The 22824-nt window shown below is 40.7% G+C and overlaps 1 protein-coding gene across 3 annotated transcripts in view; it reads right to left on the reverse strand.

Annotated features, from left to right (window-relative positions):
• Nucleotides 1-22824, reverse strand: part of ELMO1 (engulfment and cell motility 1) — a 524791-nt gene that overhangs the window by 265528 nt on the left and 236439 nt on the right. For all 3 annotated transcript variants that reach the window (XM_042970062.1, XM_042970058.1, XM_007078577.3), the window contains exon 14: nt 8843-8947. In XM_042970062.1, the coding sequence (XP_042825996.1) occupies nt 8843-8947 (105 nt within the window). The remainder of the gene's footprint in view (nt 1-8842; nt 8948-22824) is intronic.

A 22824-nucleotide genomic window follows, 5' to 3' on the forward strand; every position in this document is an offset into this window, starting at 1 on the left:
TACTGTTACACCCAGCAGTTAATATATGTGGAACCTGCTCGCCCTCCCTCAGATGATGGGTCTTCTGAGACAAAACCAAGCCCATGTTGAACAATGATCTCATGCTAACTCCTGAAGCATCCCGTTCAAATCATTGACTTTGGAAGTCAGAAATTCTGCCTTCCAGTGCAATTACTAAATCTAATCACATATATTCACTCTCTCAAGGGGTCCTGACTGGCAGTAACAGCTTGGTTATTCACAATCAATGAAATTAATGCCGCTATTTTTATAACATGAAAAAACTACATGAAAATAAGCCTCCAGGCTGTGGACCTTGGTCAAAGAAAGAATAAAAATAAGAGCAAAGGATAAAGCATGTAAATGAATTATTAGACAAAGAGTCATTTTAAAGTCCCAGCAAGGCTGTGCCTTGGGGTCCTTGTTATTCCAAAGTGATTCTGTGCTCCAGATCACCTAGAAGGAAAACGCCATTCAAATAAAAAAAAAAAAGGTTCCTTTACATGAAACTGTGTATTTAACTGGCAACATATAATTTCATTTAAAAAAAATTAGGAGCAATTGCTGCTAAAGCCATTTCAGGGACAAGGGGAGGGGAGAATCTGTCAGCACTGTGGGAACAAAAAAAATGATGTGCCACCAAGCTTTATTCCAATCATTTGCTTCATAGTTAAGTTTAATTACACATTACACACTGTCCTGTAATTATGTCGCTTGGGAAACTGCCAATTTCCCCCTTGAAATGTTAAAAGTTCCTTAATTTATTTTCAAGACTCAGCATTGCCTCCATTAGCACTCTGCCTTAGTGCATGTAGGATACTCGGTCCCCATTCTCTTTAAATGCTGGCTGGTGGGCACCAAGAAGCTGACATACAGTGAGGAGGGCTGACCATGCTTAGAGCCCCCAAGAACACTGGTCCAGTGTATTTATAATAAGATCTGATGACTTTTTTTTCCTTAAAATTTACAACTGGAGAATTTGAGAAGCATGCCTATTCCTTTTGCCTGCCCTTGGGAGGTTGAAATTTAAGTCCTTTATTCTCAGCAAGAGAGAGATGGGACATTAATCAAACACAACTTTATGGACTGGGAAAGGGAAAAAGCAAATAAAGTGGTTTGAGCACCTATTGTGTACCAATAATGTATTCAGAACTTCACAAAGGTCACTGCAGACCACCAGTATCAGTAATCACTAACTCAAGGCCCTCAGGTACAAGGCAGATAACTAGAATGCACGAAGCAGCCAGGCGGAAAAGAACAGAGTTCTGGGGCTCATGGTTATTTGAAGAGGGAATGCATGCCCTGCCTACAGGCAATTCAAATTCTCTTCCCTTTAAAAATACGGTGCCGGTTGAGCAAACACATCCACAGGCTCATCTGAACTGTAGCTGTGAACCCTATATGAATCTATAAGCCTCTAAAGGCCACTAGAAGCAGACTACTTGGCTTTATATTCAGCTCTGGCATCTTCTTAGCTGGGTGATCTTGGGCAAACAACCTAACTTCTCTGTGTGTCAGTTTCCTCATCTGTAAAATAGAAATAACAACAGTGCTGACCTCACAGAGGTGTTGTGAAGGATGAATAAATGTGCCTAGCATAGTTGTCAGCTCATGGCAAGCTCTGTGTTTGCTATCCCAAGTACATTTACACCGTCTGACGCAGGAGAGAGAAGTCAAAAGCAGTTTCCCCAATGTGGCATTGTGTCTCAGCAGACAGAGAGATCTATATATTGGAAGAAGAGGGTACAGGGGTCACCTTATCTTCCCAACTCGGGGAGCACTAAAGGGAAGATTACAAATAATGTATGTTAAGTATTCCAAATATGTAAAGGTTTCAAAGATGGTAGCTTTTCTCATACGAGGTCATCTCAGAGCATTTTCTTTTCAGTACTGCCTCTACACCCAGACCTCCGTCTCAGTGGTGACATAGGGTCTAAACCAGTATTTCTCCCAACATTTTTTTCAAAGTATTGTTTACTTTGTATGCATCATGAGGAAGAAGAATCCGTTTAAAGGTTTTGGAATAGTGTAAATACACGTTACATTTTTCATCTGTTAAAAAAAAATGGCTGTAATGAAAGAAGCTTGAGAAACTAATTCTGAAGGACAAATATCCATCTTTTCCCATAATCAAATTTACCTGACATATAAATATTTCTGCTCTGATTTGGTATAATATTAGAAACATACATATGCCCTGGCTCAAAACCGCATGAAACCATTGTAATTAATCTTATTTTCAAAGGGATTTCTATTCCTACCCCCCTACCTCAGGAAATCCATTATCTTCTAGCATCATCACCCAGTGTGCAAAGATATTCCAATTGGATGAGATGCTCATCATAAATTATGAGGGATGTTGAGGCAAGAATTGTAGGGTACATAAAGAACAAGTAGTTTCTAGTGTCCACTCGTAATTTTGTTACTAGAAGCCTCAAGATTTTATAAATTCTGTGTTAGTTGTGTAACAGCTTCCTTAAGAAAACATTTTATTTATGACAAACATCACACTAAAGAAAACATACAAGAGGGGTCGGGTTTGTTCTAGTCCACACTGACCCAACACCAGACTATTTCTCTAACAAATAGTGCCGTTGCTGAAAAGTAGGTCACTGGGAAAGAAGGCAAGTCCTAAGTGATTCTGATGTGGTTAACCAGTATGATAATTTATATAAAATGGTGAAATGTTTACCTGCTCAGTATATTGTGGAAAACTGCAAAGAACTATCAAGTAGAGGTTCTGGGACTTGGTAGATGGGCCCAGGATAGATCACATCTAAAAATCCAGAAGGAAACAAGAAAAACCCAAGGGGGAGAAGAATAAGAAAACACGATAAAACAATCTCTACTCTCCGTTTGCTTGCTATTCTATTTTCTGATATCTAAGAACTAGACTTTGCCTTTTTTGTTGACCACCGCATCCACTGTGCATGGCACCACGATGGCAGATGGTAGGTGTTTGATAATATTTCCTGAATGAGTCAGTGAATGAATAAATGTAAATGTTAAAAGAAATTTCTCTTCCTTTAGTTAGATGCTTTTTAGCATCTAAGAAGATGGGCTGTTTTTATTTTTTGTGTGAGTTTTTTTCCTCTGAAAAAAATGGAAGCAATAACAGAAGTATCTCATTTGCATGCATTTGGCTTTTATTGTCGCACATTTAAATAGCTTATCTGACGTCTTTAGGGCCTGGGATTAATGCACAGCACGCATCTGTCTGGCTGTAATGCCAAGAGGGAGACAGATGACTGACAATAGGTTCTGAAGTTCCCCTGATCTTCTAAATGTCACTTCTCATGTCACTAGACTGGAACTTCCAACCACATCTGAAATCTGGAAAGCTCTACAGTGATACCTTTGCCAGGCTCATTTATTCCTTTAAATACCATCATTTGAGGCTCAGTCAAATATTCAGTAATATGACAACATATAGGAAAAAGCCTTAGTTTTCAAAGGATTTACAATTTCATAAAGACAATGTGATGCTGTATACAAACTTTGTAGTTAAACATAAAGTAATGTACCCTCTCTTACTTTTAAGGGGGACTTTCTGATTATGCTAGATCTAGGAAGACCCTAAGTAAATACAAACACTTCCTTAATGGCATCACCAACTTTCTGTGTCTTCTAATCATTTGTCTTAGACTGTCCTCTTTTCCTCCAGGTCAAGAATAGCTCTCTTGTGTCCACCACACCCCAAGCCCAGAGACAAGAAACTTCAGACTGGAAAATGCCTGAAACCTGAAGGCCAAAGACCTAACTTTAAGTTTCCCTTAATATTGGCTATTTGACCTAACCAATGGAACTCTGCACCTCTCTAGATCCCAGTTCCTGAATCTATAAAATAGTGGTTAACAATGCTTACCCCATAGGCTTTTCTTGAAAACTGAGCTAATCTATGGAACATGTCTTATATGCTACCCAATCCACTTTAGGCACACATTTACTCAGATCAAATGGGATGACAAATGGGACCATGCAAGACTGAACTGAAACCACTCTTTCCTTTAGTTGCAGCATGTCTTAGTATTTTTGATGATCCTACTTCTTCCTCAGACCTGGCCATTACATGTTTTGGAGGCCTGAGGTTTCCTCATCATCATTTCCTGCTTTGTGGCTCAGTCTTGGCTCCCACAATAGCCAGCATGAGTCTTGAACCAAACGTAAAACCAAGTCATTTTGGGATTTCTCACTAGCTCCCAATAAATAATTAAATAAAAGAATATATAAGTCCAAAAGTTTTATTTCCAATGGAGTCACTAATTTTCTTTCTTCCAAGGTATTTAGATTTGCTACTCCAGGGAGGGGATAAAAAGCAAAACAAAACAAAACAACAACAAAAGCAAACACATTCAGTTTTATACCATTATACTGTCTGTGAAAAAATGATGGCAGGATCATAGGAGGGAGCCAAGTGCTACCCCCTACCTCTCAGAGAGAGAGCTGTGGTGGGGAGAACTGGGGAATGAAGCATCTCCAGAAAAAGTAAAAGCAATTATGCCCAGGGAAAATAAGACCCAGAAGTCTGAAATCATTCTATGCCTCCATATTTTACTCCAGGCATAGTGGGATGCTCAGATTTGCAATTCTTCCTTGTGTTCTGTGCCTGTCCAAGTGTGGGTACTTCAATTACATCCAATGCTTCCATTAGTACACACTTACAAAGTATATTTAAATAATACACAGGAAACCAGGTTGCCCATTAATAAAGCCAAGTTGCGAAATTATACTTTTATGTAATTGCTAAAAGGAACAACGCCCATGATTCTCAGGTGATAAAAATGAATTAATCCTTGGCAAGAGACCATTTAAATAAAAACTAGAGAAATTCCTTACTCAATTAACAAGAAACTATTAAAAATCTACTATGTGCCTGGTACCACAAGAGGTAGGCTTGTGGGGCAGGGGTAGTACCCAAAGTGTCCTGAACTCTGTTTAGAAAGATTATCCTAGAAGCTGGCATAGAAGATGGGTACAAAGATACCAGATTTCAGCTGGAAGGCCACTGAGATAATATGGCAACAATCTAGATGAACAAATTAAAGGGAATGATCAAGTTTAAGGATGTAGAATATACAGAATGTGGCGTCTACATGGGTTTGAGCTCTCCTGTCCACACCTCATTGCCTACTAGACACATCCAGCTGGACAGATGTCCTACATGCATATAAGGGTCTGGGAGTCTCCAAATGACTACCCCTACAGATCTGCACTCTCTGTCTCATTAATGGCACTACCTTCCTTCCATTCACTCAAGCCAATCATCTTTCTTTTCTTCTTCCTCTTCCTCAGAGAAAGTCCAGTTTATTTTAGCTCCAAAATAATTCACTCAAACCGCTTCTCTCCAGTGCCACTGTCACTACCTTAGTTCAAATTACTCCCAATTTTTATTTTTGTCTCTAGTCTTGATTTCTCACATTTGTTTTCTGGCAATAAGATGATTTTTCTAAAATTAACTTACATCATCTTTACTTAAAACACTTCAGAAATTCTTCAATTCCTTCAGGCTAAAGCCCAAACAAACACCTTAATACGGCATGAACACCTTAATACAACTTAATACCCATCTTAATTAGGGTCCCTAATGAACTAGCCCACATGTGTCTCAAACCATATCATATTAACCACTCTGTTTTAGCCATACTATACTATTTTTGGTTCCCTAAAAAAGGCACACACCTTTACATGCTTGTTTACACGTTTCCCTCCACTCAGACTTGCTCTCCATGCCCTCTGACCTTCACCTGATTAACTGCATTATCCAAGTGGTCTTAGTGAAGAAGCCACATCCTCCAGGAAGCTTTCCAGACTTTACCCCCACATCTGTGTTGGTGACTCTCCTCTGTATCCCCTTCCTTTCCAATCAGAATATATTCTAAGTAGCTCAGAAAGTGCCTGGTATTTAACTCTTCACCCCGCCTCTCCATCTCTAGACAGTAAACTCTTCAACGACAAGACTCATGAGTGACATGTTCCTTGAGGATCTCCATCACCTAGCTCCTCGCTGGGCATTTGATAGTTACTCAGTAAACATGTGCAGACTGAGTCACTGAGAAGAAAAAAGGTCTACAGTTGAGTTCTTGGGATTATGTACATTAGATGGACAGGCAGAGGGAGAGAAAGCTACCAGAGAGACTAAGAGAAATGGACAAGGAGAGAACCAAGACAGACAATACTGGCTCCAGGCAAAAAGAAAGAACTGATCAATGGTAAACAGTGTCCAGTGTCAATAGAAGGACAGATGAAATGGAGGAAGGGGGAGCTGTTCTACATTTGGCAGGAGAACAGTTTCTAGAAAATGCTGAGTGGAAGCCTCATTGAAAAGGTGCAAAGTATTCAAATTGAGTGGCAGATAATTAGAACAGAGGGCAAGAAGACAACTCATAAATACAAATACATAGTGTTTGAGGAAACATGATAGCTGGAGGGGGGGTGTCAAGGGCAAAGAGGAAATACATATGTATGCGCCTGTATGTGTGTGTGTGTATGTGTGTGTTACAATTCCTTTTAAAAATCTCAACTGTAAATCAGACTAGCAAGTGAATGGTGAGGCTATATTCAGGTACAGAATAAGAGTTTAATGAATGAAAGATATAAATAATAAGTGAATAATTGTATTCAGACAGGAGATTTACCTCGCCAAAAACAAAGCAAATTTTTATCAAAATATAAACTTATTTTTAAAAAGAATCTATTTCTGTATTTCAGAAGAGACCATTCAACTCATAGATCGAAATTTAGTTAGCTGTCTAGGATGACTATTTCTACCATCTATACTATTATTTCACTATCACTATGATAACTTTTTTCATAGTCACCCCCAAAACTTCCTTGCAGAAGTCCTTGGACCTTATACGATCCCCTAACCCCAGTCATTCATGCAAATAGCTTTAGCTTTCCAATAAGGACTTAATGCCCCAAAGTCAGATGATATCAGGAAAGTGACACTTCTGAGAAAATAACAGACATCTTAGTTATAGAAGTATAAATATAGATATTATCAGATATAGACATGGTCTAATCAGTAAAGAAAAGGGGATGTGGACAAAAAGGGCCACATTTTTCTTTATAGGTTTTTCTTTTAAGTCCCTATCAGATGTAAAGTTCTTTCAGATTGCCACGTATTAAGTTTACTTGTAAGAGTTTAGAGACTGCATTGAGGAAAATGGGCTTCAAACATTAATCACTTTTCATGAGACATAGGCTTCCTGTGCACTCAGCATCAATACACTCTAACTTTAGAAACATTCATCTACAATCATTAATCAGTTAATGCTAAATTCAACTTCTATTTGGCTTCTCCTTTTCACACTCAACTCTCCAAGGCTATACTATATGGCACCTCAAAAATATTTAATTTACTTACTGTGAGTGCAGATTATATTCCTAGTAAGGAATCTGTGCAATAAATATATACACACATAAGCCAAATTAAACTTCCATGAGCAAATAATTTTCCTATGAAGGACTGCATTTCTGACCAAGCACCTGATCCCAAACCTTTCACAGGAATGCATAACATCTTTTACATAATCATATTATAAAGAATATTTCAGTATAAATCAAAGCTTGTCAAACTGCATATATAGAAAAACACGTAAAGTTAAAATATAGTGCCTGCAGGGAACTCAGAACCTGGCATGACTTTTTTCAAGGGGGCTGCTACTGGGTAGAACAATTTTTCACTGTGCAGACTGTCCCATGTATTATAGGTTTTGGCCAGTAGTACCCCATTGACATAGTGACTAGCATTGAAATCCACACACACATTTCCAAATGCCCCTTGGGGGAGTAGCACTCCCTTGTTTGGGGAAGAACTTTGAGCCTAGACAAAAGGAACTGCCCACATTTACATCACTAGATAATGCCAGGTCTTGAACCCCGGTCTCCAGAAAGCCAGTCCCATCAAGAGGGATCCAACACAGAATGTCAGAGTAAAGACTCATCTTATTCTAGTGTCAGCCTTATTCTTTCTGCATTAGGCAATTCACTCATCAAAAATTTTCTAAGCTGAGATCTAATCATAATTTTAATTTTATTCACCAATTCTCTTGTCACATTTATTCATATCTTCCCCCATCTCAGCCTTGGATGAGGATGCCTCCCCGTCGCTGAATCTGGACTCCTCTCCCTGTGGACACGGGATAGGTGTCAGCACAAACAGTGCATCCAGTGGAGCAGCCCTATGTCACTGTCCCTAGGCTTCTGTTCTTTCACATTTAGCCCTTCCCACACCTGCACTGCCCACTCAGCAGTTGGCATCTTCTAGCTTCCTTATGCCTCACCCACAAAGGAGTTTCTCCTGGTAGCTGGAGTTTCACTAGTTTGTTAAGAAATAGGAGAGAAGGCATTTCTTTTCCCTCCCCATCTCTCCCATTCTTTTCTTTCTTTTTGTTTATCTTATTGTGTCTCCAGCATTGGATTGAACGGAAACAGAACCAGAGAGAATCCTTGGTCTCTTTTGCAAAAAGCAGAATAAGCCTAAGGGATCTTTGCTAAAGTTGGGATTGTGCAAGTTTTGAGTAGATGGTTCATTTCTCTTTATTGTTATTTAAGTCTAAGAATTTTTGTCATAATTCACTGCTGAACTATATAAGACATCATTTTCCGGTAACTATTGTGTGTTGTTTTTTTTTTTAGATGTCATCATGTGAGAACATTTAAAAGTTAAAAATCCTGATTTCAGGGCCCCTAGTGATTTCATTTAATTTTAATACTTACTGAGTGATGAAAGGCAAAAAACTGGAGACACACATCTAAAGGTAACCCACTCCATATCTGTAAGTCTGAAATTCAAAGTCAGTAGGAGACCTACATCAACTAAAAGGTGCTACATGCTTACCCGGATGTAGGCATCCTGGTGGTGCTTGGCAAAGTACAGCATATTGTCCAGGGCTAACATCCCAGGAGGGGTCTGGGTAAAGTCCATGGCAGGGTTGACATGATTCTGTGGTTAAAACAAAATGTTTGATCAGGTTAATTCTTCAGCAGATTTCACCAACCACCAGAAGTCTGGTTTCTCTTCTCAAGACCAAAGTACCACCAGCCCAGCTCCAAATAATCAAGTAGGATGACATTTTTTATCTTCATGTGAACCTACATAAATTTATCATTTTGACTTTGATACATTAGATTTTCATAGACAGAAATAACATTTAAAATGTTGGTATCGGCCGAGTAATTTCTGAGGGCTAGCACTAGTTTGTGTTTCACATGGATTATCTAATAAACAGGCAATAGGCATTATTATTAGCCCCCCTGTATGGATGGGCCACTGCCACTCAGATGAGATGAGAAACTTGCCCAGGGCCTCACAGCTTTGATTTGGCAGAGCAGGCGATGTCTTGTTTGGACAATATGTCTCAGCATGCTTTTGTTCCTACTTTGTTCTCTACCACTGGTTTATAAGTTGAATGCATTTATTTTGGTACTGCTAGCATTTAGACTTTACATAGCCTGAAAAAAGTTTATTTGAGAAAAATGTAGGCTAATCAATATTAGCTGCCATGAACACGTTCTGGCCAACAAAGGAGAGTATGCCAAATATGAGAGGAAAACATGACATTTACTTCAGACCTATTTCTAGCATTGGTCTGAGTCCATTCCAAAAATAAACACAGGAAAAGGAAATCAAATGACGAAAATTAGCTCCTCTGAATCCAGTTCGAACAACCCCCCAAAGCTATGTCAGTGAAGCTGTCCAGGCAGAAGGTCCCCACGGCTCAAGGGTCATCAGTCTTGTTTGAATTGTGATCCCAGCATCCTCTCGAAGCCTCCTATCAATCACACTGAGGGTATCAGATACAGCACTGCTGCTCTCAAGAGGTCTTACAGTTAAGAAATAGTGAGTTTATTTTTAGGATTCTTTTAAAGAAACATACAGCTATTTCACAAACAGTCCCAGTAAAATAATGCCTGCTACGTATCAGGCATTATGTAAAGGACCTTGCATATGCTAACTCGATTCCGATTCCTCCCAAAACTCCCACAAAGTAGGTTCTATTATTATCTTGCTTTGAAAGACAAGGAAACAAGCTGAGCATCTGAGTGGCTTACCCTAAGTTTCAGAGCCAGTGTGTGGCTGGGCCAGAATCCGAACTCCAAGTACAGGCTTTTAACCAGGATTTTAGTGCCATGTCATTGGTCCACTGGACACCAGTAGGGATTTCACAAAGATGACCAATGCAGGTCCTCAATTACTTCAGTCCTCCTCAATCAAATTATTCGCTCAGGCAAAGTGGGCCAGCCTGTGATCCATCCTTTTTAATAAAAGCTATAATTTGTCTATCCCTCCCAGACATAACAGACCCAAGTCTCTCATGCTCAATAAACCATGCCCTATTGTCTCCCACAAATAGGCTCTTACTAAACAAAAGCCAATTAGAAAATTGCTTTGATTTCCTCTGACTTGCCCTAAATTATAAAGCATCACTGTATTTTAGATGAAAAAAAATTTTTTGTATTTGTGGGTGAACTAAGTGCTCGCTCATTCTTTCTCTCTCTTTCTCTCTTAACTGCAGGTATCATTTTCTCAGTTTCCCTTTCCTTGAAATGCTTGTTTCCTTTTTCTCTTTTGGTTTTAATAGCCAATGAAATGACTCTACAATCATGAATGTTGAGAATGAAAAAAGTATAAGAATTATACTGCCAAAACATTTGAAAGCTTTCTAAACTGTGACAAAAATACTCTGAGAATCTAGCAAGGCCAGCAGTTCCCCTAACTCCTTTCTTATTTATGAGGTGCTCTGGATACAGATTTATTTTCTTTTCTTGTTCCATGTTATTTTTTTCCACCTGTCTTGAAATGGAAGCTGCAAGAGCTTTGATAAATAGCTTGAAATTTTCCCTTGTTTTACTGCAAAGCCTGTGTACCTCTGTACATCCTTCTGAGATGCCATTTGTTAGTTCCTGTAGAAGCGCTGCTCTGTGAATCACATGAGACAGCTCTCGGCCCCCAGAAAAAGGAGTAGTGTCTGCCTCCCCTTCCGAAGCACCAGGAATTTTCACTTTGGGAAAATGGTACTAACCAGTTGAAGAAAGCACAGTTTACTTTATAGTGAGCATTCTATGGGGTGTTTGGGTACAGAGTTCCCAGAGATCTGGTTCTCTTCTGTTACCCCCATGCCAGGTTTTTCGCTGAATTATTTGATTCACACATCCAAGGAAAGGTTCAAGGTCTAAGACAGAGAATCTTCCAACCTGTTCCAGGCCATACACCAAGGCCAGTGGAGAGCTGGAATGGACTTCAAATATTATCTGGGCTGGTAGCATTATTTTATAGATGAGAAAACTGAGCCCTGGTGGAGAGCAGCGATGCTCAAACTTGAGCAGCCATTCAAATCTCCTGGAAGGCTTGTTAAAGCACCAATTCCAGGTCTCACCCAGAGTCTCTGATTCAGAAGGGTTGGAGTGGGTCTGAGAATCTGAATCTCCAAACAAATTCCCAGGTGATGCAGATGCTGCTGGATGGGGACCACACGTTGAGCCCCGCTAGTGGCTGAAGTGGCTCATTTCAAATAACACAGGCAATACAGTAGAATAAGATCTAGAATCCAGATCCAATGATTCCTCAAATCCCATGCAACTTCTTCTACAGCACACTTTGAACCCACTAGTTCCAAAGGACAATGCATTTTAAATATACTCAATGCTTATCTGCTCTGTGCTTTGGCTTCTCATTGAGAAAACAGACTCCTTTATTCAGAAAAAAGTAATTATAATTTAGAAGCCTCTCGCTTCTTCTATTGCTCAAATTTCTAACTAAAATAAAATGCAACGGTACCTCCACAGGGGGGTAGGGAACTGTCATCAGTCAATATTTTCTACTCCCAAATGGTTCTGGTTGGGGAAGCAGGGCTGGCACCAGCCTGAATGATTTTTAAATGATCTGTGTTTTTCAATTACCAATGCCATGCTAGTCCTTCATTAGTGTGGATAATAAAGAGATGATTACAATAATGCTTGCCAGATGGCATATCGTGGGAAAGCCTTTGAGAATTTAGGAGTTAATATTTGTGCTATACGAGTGTCTACGTTTGCTGAACAAATATAGCATTAAAAGCAACCTTTAAGACAAATCACATTGAGTGAATATTCAGTCTACAAAAAGCCATCTCAAGGATATTTTGTGTGGCTGGTAGTTTAAGGTCATGGTCTGCAAGTAATCTGACTAGTACAGCAGATTACTTGGGAGGTCTATCAAACCACATGCCTCCCACTCCTCACCTCTCACCCAGGAGCCTCACAACAGGCTCCCTAGAAGTGCAGTTATCAACCCTGGACACACCTGATGAAAAATCCTGGCGTCCAGGCTGTACCCCAAGTGGGTTAAATGAGAAACTCTGTGGGTAGGAACAAAGCAACTAGATTTTTAAAGCTCCCCAGATGATTCCAATGTCCAGCCAGGGTTGAGAGCATGTTCCTAAATCAGTGGGTCTCAAATTTGAGAATGATCAGAATCTCCTAGAGGGTCTGTTCAAACAGATTGCTGCCCATCCCTTGCCCCCGTTGCTGATTCAATATGTCTGGGGTAAGGCCCGAGAATTTGCATTCATAGAAGGTCCCAGGCATTGCTGATGGTTGCTAGGCCATATTTTGAGAACCACTGCTCTAAAGTCACAGTAACCCAATGCAAGAGTGTTTGAGGGACTTATATCCGCCGGCCAATGGAGTTGGAACCTGGATTCCCTGTACCAAGTGTTTGGTTAGGCAGAGACTTTATTGAAATGCCTGCTCTGGGGGGGTCATGGAGGCCCCACAGCTCTATCACTTGGCTACTTCACATATTTATCTAAGGGGGCTCTCAACGGCATCTGACTTTGTGACCCCCAACATAAACAAATGTTCCAAAAAGTTAGAAGCAGCTTCTAGAAATCTGTGGATCCTGGCCCTGGTCTCTCTCCATTAAATTCTCAATAGTTGGGATGAATACAGAGAAGACGCCCTATCAAATCTGCCTTACAAGCGGGCAAGATGGCAAATACGCTGAGGAGCAGAAAAATAACTGTGACCAGCTGGGACTGGTACTGGTGGGCATCATGCCAGGCACTCCAAATGTGAGATTTCATTTAATCTTCCTGACTACCCAGTGAGGGAAGTATAATGAATGAGGTCAACGTTATCTAGCTTTTCCTACAGATGAGGGTCAGAACCCCTGACTTATGCAAGATCATGGCTAGTAAGTGGCAGTCACCACTTCAGTTCTGTGGCTTTTTTTCCTATTTAGGTTCGAAAGGTCTTTGGAGAATAGGAAGATAGGCCCCATTAGCGAGAAGTTTAATCACAAAAATGTAAAGTCCTGTAAAAAATTTTTTTTTAAAAAATTCAAGCACATATCTACAGAATGAGGGAAATCTGGCTTATGAATAATTCATCAGAGTCCAGCTCCTCATCATTAAAATTTGATTCTTTTAAGTAAAACACAAAAGATCTGCATGGAAGAAACACCCAGTAAGATGCTAAGAGTTCAGGACAGCAGATCCTGAACTACCTCGCTTCCCCACTGTAACACCCTTTCAGCTGCACATTCTCTTCTCCTTACCTGCCCTCTCTAATACCTCTGCTGGCCTCTGTCACTCTGTTCCCTGACCTGCTGCCTCCTGCCCTTCTGCCCTTCAACCTGGCCACTTCCCCTGGTTTGAGAAGGCCACCCTCATCATTCGGATGATGGACCCTGATTCAACTGAGCTCTAGGACCACCTGAAACCACTAAACGTGCCCCCTCCCGGGAACTGTTCTGAATCCTAGGAGAGTTCAAGACCATTGATATTACCATGAACGAGGAGTTAGAGTTGGCAGTAAGTCCAAGAAGAGTCAATTTCCCATGGCAGTCAGAAGTATCTCACACACTGGGTTTCATTAACCCACAAAAGGAGCCCAACAAGAAGAACAAAGGAGGTTGCACAGACTGGGCCCAAGTCAGGGCACATCTGGCACATAGGCACACGCTTCTAGCACACACACAGCGAGCCAGCTCCTGACACATGGGAAACTGTGCATAGAAAAGTGGCCAGAGAAAAGCAAAAATGTCTAAACATAAGGCATATCAGAAAGGTTGGGGGGTGGGGGAGACTTCAGATATTTAGCACGGGGAGAAGAGAAAGGGTTGTGTGGTGTGGTGTTGGAGGTGGGAAGGGCATTGTGGGTTGAACTATTACCTCTGTCTGCAGGCATCTGAAGGATGAATATTATTCTGTGCAGCTAAAAGAAAACAGGATTAGCTGAGAAGTTCCTGTCCTTAGAAATACTGAAACAAGGGCTGAGTGTACAGGAAGAGTGCTGTGGGGACAACCAAAGGTCAGAGGATTGTAGACAAGGACCTCCCGATGCCTCACAGCCCCTGCTTCATTCTCCCTCTCATCAAATAACATTGGCATCTATGACTATGCAAGGCACGAGGGGCCTGACATGATCTGCTTCATCCAAAGATGGATTTAAAATGAAATAGTCTTTGAATATCTCTGTTGTACACCTAAAACTAATATAACACTGTTTGTTGACTATACTTGAATTAAAATATTTTTTGTTTCTTTACTCATTTTTGAGAGAGACAGAGAGCGCAAGTGGGGGAGGGGCAGAAAGAGACAGGGAGAGAGAGAGAATCCCAAGCAGACCCCACACTGTCAGCACAGAGCCTGACATGGGGCTCTAATCGTGAACCGCGAAATCATGACCTGAGCCAAAATCAAGAGTTCGATGCTTAACCAACTGAGCCACCCAGGTGCCCCTTAAAATAAAACAATTTTTAAAAATAATAATAATAAATCAATGAAATGAAATACTACTTGCCTTCAAAAAGTCTCCATCTCGGGAGTTATCCAAAGTCTTTACAATACACGTTTTTTGAAATACACACATACACACACACATGTACATACACACTCATAAATAAACCCATACGTGCACACAATGGAAGATCACACCAAAAATTCAGGATTTAATGCAAATTTACTTAGTTAAAAATGACTCTTAAGAGGTCAGAAAAAGCCATGCACTGCCATGTGTACAATTCAGAAAAATCTGGGTTTCCTCTCACTTCATCATTTTGAACAGGCAGAGGTGAGACTCGCTGAATAAAAGGATAAGCGTGAATAGTTTATTTGGAATGTTGATTCAACAGTCAACACAAAGAATTACCATAAAAACTCAATTAAAAATGCCTTGAGAATAAATTCCCTTTAAAATGAAGCTGGTTATGGTTTAAAAAAAAAGCCTTCATGAATAATGAAGTAATGCTGTCAAGGTTTATAAAGATATCTGCAATTTTTCTATGGAGCTGAGCACACAGGATTCTGAACAATCCAAGCACCGTGGCTCACACTAGTGACTCCCTACTGGTTCTTCCCTCCAATTCCGGCTCGTTTTTTTTTTTTACCACTTTGTTCAGAACCCCCTTTTCTCTTCTCCTTTGTCGCTTTAAAACAGGGCATGAACTAGCACCAGCCATGTAGAGCGGGTTTCTCCATCTCTCCTCTTCACCCAGGAAGAGCACAGGGGAAAGGTCCACCAGAGGACACAGAACGTGTGCTACCACAGCCCCAGAGCAGCCCTAGCTCATCGGTCAGGAAGCCTGTTTCCCTGGATTCCAGCACAACTCTCCAAGCAGCCTTTGGAAGGCAGCTCTTTGCCATGATGGAGCCAAGTGCTGATGAAGCCACAGCTGCTACAGACAGATTCCCAGGAGGTCAAAGGGAGGCAAGGGCTGTGTGCTGCCACCCTGGCCTCCTCCAGGGCCAGCACTGCACAGCCCTAGAATAGAGATGGTGATGGTGGTGATAACAACTCTAATTGTGGGGGCAGCAGCTAACACACACAGTACTTAGTGGGTGCCAAGGGCTATACGGAGCCAGAGGTTATGACAGCCCAGGGGCCAAATTGGGTCCACCTCTTACTTTTTTTTTTGTAATATTTATTTATTTATTTATTTATTTATTTATTTATTTATAATATAATTTATTGTCAAATTGGCTAGCATACAGTGTGTACATGTGCTCTTGGTTTTGGGGGTAGATTCTCGTGGTTCATCGCTTACATACAACACAAAGCGCTCATCCCAACAAGTGCCCTCCTCCATGCCCATCACCCATTTTCCCCTCTCTCCCACTCCCCCATCAACCCTCAGTTTGTTCTCTGTATTTAAGAGTCTCTTGTGGTTTGCCTCCCTCCCTCTCTGTAACTATTTCCCCTCCTCCATTCCCCCACGTCTTCTGTTTAGTTTCTCAAGATCCACATATGAGTGAAAACATATGATATCTGCCCTTCTCTGACTTATTTCACTCAGTATAATACCTTCCAATTCTATCCACGTTGCTGAAAATGGCATGATTTCATTCTTTCTCATTGCAAAGTAGCATTCCATTGTATATATAAACCACATCTTCTTTATCCATTCATCAGTTGATGGACATTTAGGCTCTCTCCATAATTTGGGTATTGTTGAGAGTACTGCTATAAACATTGTGATAGATGTGCCCCTGTGCATCAGCACTCCTATATCCCTTGGGTAAATTCCCAGTAGTGCTATTGCTTCGTCGTAGGGTAGTTCTATTTTCAATTTTTTGAGGAACCTCCACATGCCACCAGTTACATTTGCACGGTTGTGAGTTTAAAGGAAGTTTTGAATCTTGTTTTTAATCAAAAGAGGAATAATAATCGTGACATGTGAAAATTACATGAAATTCAAATTTCAACACATAAAGCAAGCTTTGTTGGAACACAGCCATGTTCATTTATTTACATATTCTGTGGCTGCTTTTGAATATGGCCTGCAAAGCCTAAAATATTTCCTACCTGGCCTTTTACAAAAAGACTTAGCCTACCCCTATTCTTTGCATTTTGTCCTCAAGGCAACCCTTTGAGTTAAGAAAATCAGTCCCTCCTTCTTAACAAAAGTTAAAAAGAAAGCTCAACTAAAAAATAAATGTAAATGTTTTTGCTCCCTAGACAACACCATGGCTCCTTTGTAAATGTTCCATGCTTTACTTACCTGGATAAATATGGTTAATTATTTTCAAGATTCCCAAGGACAAATTCTATTATGTTGAAAAGAATGTTTTCAGTAGTCTTAAACTCATGACTCAATGCCCCACCCTAGTGTCTTTGGGCCCCTTCTCCCCTCCTAACCACAGACAAACCTTGCAGTGGGCCTTTGATATACTCGGATATAGAAGCCTGCCTGCAATTTTCATCTGTTAGGACCCTGGATTGTGGCTGGTACGTGTTCTTCCTCTCTTCGATACAGCTCTCATAAATGGCAAAGTCTGGCTTTAAAATTTGGAAGACTATGGTCTCTTTTCCGCAACAGAATAAGTAGAATTCTTATGCCCACTTTAAAAATGAAGAAACAGAAGCATAGTGATGTTAAGTATCTTGCCATGTACATACATACAACCATCTTGCTAGGATTTGTACCCAATAGTCCAGTCATGTTTTTTTTTTTTCTTTTAGAGAGAAAGCACTCGAGCAGGGGAGAGGGGCAGAGGGAGGGAAAGAGAGAGAGAGAGAGAGAAAGAATCTGAAACAGGCTCCACCTCAGTGTGGAACCCAATGTGGGGCTTGATTCCACGACCCTGGGATCACGACCTGAGCTGAAATCAAGAGTCTGATGCTCAACCGACCGAGCCACCCAGGTGCCTCCAGAACTCATGTTCTTAACCAGTATTCTAAAAGGAGAAATGGATAACTACACAATGGTAAAAAAGAATCCCTTGATAAAATACTACACAGCCCTTAAAAATTGTGTTCACAGAGACTTAGTTATTGTAAGTGTAAAAAATAAGAATATAAAATATGTATTGTAGTCTGTGTAAAATTTCTACAGTTGTATATATTCCTTGGCAATGTGTATTTTATCTAGAATACTCTCTCTGTATTCTCTCTCTATATACACATACAGTATATATACATTAGCAATATCAAGATATAGACTTAGCATGTAATTAGGAATTTTTTTAAATGCTTTTAAAAACTGGAAGGAAATTTACCTAAGTACTAATAGTAATTATTTGTGGTAGTGGGAAGATGGAATATTTTTTCTACCTGTCAATATTTTTCTTATTTTCTCTAATGAAAATGCATTGATTTTTACTTATATTTGATTAGAGGTGTGCCCACTATTCTCTAGCAAAAGGGAACAGAGGTCATTATGCAGAAGAACATGAGAAACAGTTGGAATTCTTGTCCTTGGACCCTGCTGAAAACCCTCTGCTGAAGCCTTCCCCGTAGGTCAGTATCCAGGTATGCCAGAGGGATGCACTGGGCAGAAAGGCTCAGCTCCACCTACCCAAGTAAGCCCTATGCAGGCACGTGTATGGCCTAGATCCACAAACAGCATTTCAGACACTGTGATATGAGAAGGGTTTCATTCAGATGGAAGAAGCCAGGAATAGGTCCTGTCTGATCCAAATTCTCAAAACCAGGGGCAATCTCAGGTCCTGAGGCCTCTTGAACTTGGGCCATTTCAGGGTGTTTCCTCAATATGCCAGCCCTGCCAGGGTATAGTTCTCTGGGCTTAAAGGACCCACCTCATTTATCCCGACCCTATTAAGCCAGCACCAGCTAGAGCCTGACAGTTCACACCACACCTCACAGTTTGTTAGGGGACTGTACTAGTCACTTCACCACCAACTGGACAATCCTAGGCCAGCCACAGGGTGATCACTTATAAATGTTGGCAGTTGGTCAACTATATTATCTTGATGAAATTTATCAGCTCTAAAGTTCTCTGACCTGTAAATGTTTAGGGTTCCCCAAACTTATTGTGTTAAACAGACATCCAACCACTTTTGACCTACAAAAATGGTATTGCACATGGTTCAACCTAGTAACAATTGAGCTAAACAGATGCATTCACCCCCAGTGATCTTGAAAGTTCTTGAAAAGAGAGGCTCCTTATTTTAGAGAATAGTTCCAAAAGGAACTAGCTGGAGCTGAGGTTAAAAAGATCAAAGGTGTTACACAGTTTTGGTTTAAAAATCAGTACTGAAATTAAATTTTTAAATAAACATAAACGTGCATCTTGGGCCACACCTCCTTCTTCTATGAAATCAGCAAATACCAGGGAGGAATTATCTCTCCTCCTGGGTGTCCACTCATCATAGCCAGTACAAATGCAGGCCACCCTTTGGTCTGGTTTCGCCCCTATAAACCTGCTCATCTGCGGAGTGACTGTGACTTTCTCATTCCTGAGAATAAGGACCTGATAAATAGGAATTCGACACCATTACCAACCAGAGAGGCAATAAACTCTGTAAGAGGATGAGGACTATTGGAAATGTTAGGTAAATAGCATGTGAATACCAAGTTGCCCCTAACCTTAGCAAACAGATTAGACAGAATTAAAAACTACTGTCTTAAAAAAATAAAATAAAGTAAAAAAAATAAAAGCTCTTGTCTGTCCTTGTGAGCCTAATGTGCTCCAGGAACCTTGTCTGGAAGCCCCTCCCTACACACATACACACACATACATACATCTGCAAGGTTCTCCAAGGGGGAGGGTAGGAGAAACTGGAACTAACTCCTTAAAGTCTAACTTATTTTTTGGTAGTTATTTTACGAACTTCAACTTCCTCTAATAACTGGGTACTTTGGGAATAATACCTTCCAGAAAAATAACTTAAAGAATAGATACATGGCTTTAAACTGACGCGGTTATCACTAAATGCTATTTGTGAAGAAAATTTCATTCAAAATGCCCACAACCATTTTCTCAAAGTACAAAAATATGCAGGGAAATAATACACATTTGCACCCTGACAAGACAAGGGAGAGATGGAAGAGGGACAGACGGGAAGAGGGTTGGATGTCAAGTGAATCTGTAATTTCTTGTCTTCTCAAGAGTCCCCCTCCCAAAATAAAGATGTTCAAAGAAACCACAGCAAAATGTTAGAAGCTGTTAAATCTAAGTGGTGTGTGTGTGGACACAAATGCCTTTTAGATTTTGCTGTTTTTCTCTCATCAAAATATTCCATAATTAAAAGTTAAATTTAGAAAGTCTGCGTTTTATTAATCTTATTTGACCCCAGCAAACGAAAGTAGGTTAATCACTTTAGGGCTCTGCACCTTAAATATTATGGAATAATACAATGTAAGATCAAAAGTAGTTGTTGCCAGAAATGCAAATGGGTGCTTGCGTCTGGTATTACTTTTATACTGATTATGCTATCTTTTTCCCCTGCTGTATGCTGGCATGTGAAGGAGAACTGAAATATATCCTCAACAACGAAAGAGGAAGCACAGTATTAAAGAAGACCCTCAGATATCAGTTTTTGTATTACCTTTTCGTGAAATTCAGTAGACTCCTCTGTTTCTCTCAGATAAGGAATATTAATAGGAACATTTCAATCCTGCACAAATGAATCTTTCTTGAACAGACTCAGTGTGTATACGGGTAGTTTTTGTAAAACCATTCTGAACATATTTCTATAAAATCCTCCCTTGTCTCCAAAAGAGCCTGATTTGCTCTCCTATTCCCCATTTTGCAGTCAAGGATCATTTTTTTTCTTCAGCACCCCGACATGAAGGAGTTTTGCCGACTTCTCACATGTCAGACACCATGCAGAGGGAGCAAAATGGGTCTGCTCATTCACAAAGCACTCATTCTTCATCTGTAAGCTGGCAGAGGTAGTACCTCCCTCAGTGACCCTGTGTGTAGGGGGTGGGAAGGGAAAAATGAAGGAATAGCTCAAAGGAAGTACAGCCACCCCTTCCCCTAAAAGATCCCAGAGACACCCACCCTGGAGAACAGTACTGGGAGAAAAGACTGCTTGGGTCTTGTGCCCATGTTGTTCATGGGGCCTATAAATGGCCTCCAGATGCTCCCCACCGACCTGGCTCTGCACAGATGGGAAAGACTCTGGTCCTTCACGCCCAGTAGCGCTCTATCAGGAAAGAGCCTGACTAACCACATAGGGCTGAACAAGCATACATAGGGGGCAGCAAAGCATGGGGATAAGCAGCTGAGACTTGGAGAGACTAACCCAAATTCCAATGCAATCTTCAACATTAGCCGATGTTCTTAGAAAAGAAATGTCACCAGGGCGCCTGGGTGACTCAGTCGGTTAAGCACCCAACTTCAGCTCAGGTCATGACCTTTGGCTCAGGTCAGGGCTTATGGGTTCCAGCCCTGCATCGGTCTCTGTGCTAACAGCTCAGAGCCTGGAGCCTCCTTTGGACTCTGTGTCTCCCTTGCTCTATGCCCCTTCCCCGCTTGTACTCTGTCTCTCTATCTCTCTCAAAAATAAATAATAAAACATTAAAACAATAAAAATAAACAAGAAAAGAAATGTCACCTTTCTAAAACCCACTTCTTCACCTGTGACAGTATAGGTATTGCCTCCTTCAGGGGCCTGGTATGAAGCTCAAGTGAGATAACATATAGAAAACGCCTTGAACAGAGCCTTGCACCAGGTAAGCTACAGGGAAATGGCACCTGGGAGTTATTCACTTTCCATCGAGAGTGGCATCAATGTCCTCTGCTACCTTCTGCCAGAGCTTCAAGTTCAGAAATCCTAGTCTTTATTGTAGGCCTGGTTGCCCTGAGGACATTGACTGACCTTGAGTTCTTAGGTGTTAGCCATCACTAATTGAAGTCTGGTTTTCTCACTGGTTCCATGGTTCTGATTCCCTGCACTACTCTCAGCCCACACTTAGTCCTCGATCTCGCCAGCAATATGCTAAAGAGCCCATCCTACTGACACTGCTAAGCCATCCCCCTGCCCCTGGATCAGACGTCAACTAACTAAAGAATTAAAATGTCCCCAAAAGATGCTGGAGGATATTTGACCTTCTCCATTTTCTTGCATTCAAGCATGGAAAATTTCAGTCTCCCACTGGATGGTAATGTGTTCTATTTATAAGGACTTCTGGCAAAGAAGAGTCAATAGCTTTTCTCATTTTTCACTCATTTGTACATTCAGCAACATTTTACCTGACTTCCAGGTGCTAAGTTATATAAGATAATGCAGCCTTGCACTTTGAGTATTCTGTTGCCTCATAATGGCTTAGGGATACCAAATAGGTGATCAATGCAATACTCAAATACATAGGAAATTTTGTCTTCACTGATGTGTGTGTGTGTTTCACTGACTGGCATCTGCTGTGAAGGCTCCAGGGCATTCTAGAAAGCCCCGAAGTAATCAAATGAACATATATCCAGTTAAACATGATGTCATCTTCCACACCATTTCAATAGAGGGAGCATTTGTTAATGGATAAGGAGGCAAACAGAAGAAAAGGAGAAAAGGAGAAAAATGGGACTGAGGGAGGAAGGAGAGAGATAATAAAAGAATAAAAGAAAAGTCCCAAAATAAGTGAATTTAATGTCTGATAACTCCCTGAAGGACAAAGGTGATAACTCCAGGGAATCACTACACACATGGATGAGAGCTGAGGAAACCCCTCTCCTGGTTTTAATGGAGGAAACCCCAGCATCTGTGTCTGTGGGCACTCCTGCGCCCCTAGGCTGCTTTCCTGGAATGCTGCTCACCATTCTGTATATAATCCCAGCTCTGGCTGAAATCCCATAATTCCTTACACAAGCCCAGCTCCAGCTCCTGAAGCTTTTTCATCCACACCAATGAAATCATTTGCTAATCACATTGGAACCACTGGATAAAGGCTAACTCATGCATGGTCTCAGCAATCTACTTTTGAATCGGGTAAACATGCATTATCACGCCTTCAGGTGGCTACGGACTACTTACTGAGCACACTTGTAAATCCACAAATATACATCACAGTAACTGGCAATAACTTCTGTTTCATTTGGGAGATTTAAGTCTTGATGAAGTAAAATTTTCAGAAAATTAAAAACAGGACTCTTAGAAA

Source organism: Panthera tigris, chromosome A2 (assembly GCF_018350195.1).
Source record: "Panthera tigris isolate Pti1 chromosome A2, P.tigris_Pti1_mat1.1, whole genome shotgun sequence".
In the NCBI taxonomy this organism is placed as follows: Eukaryota; Metazoa; Chordata; class Mammalia; order Carnivora; family Felidae; genus Panthera; species Panthera tigris.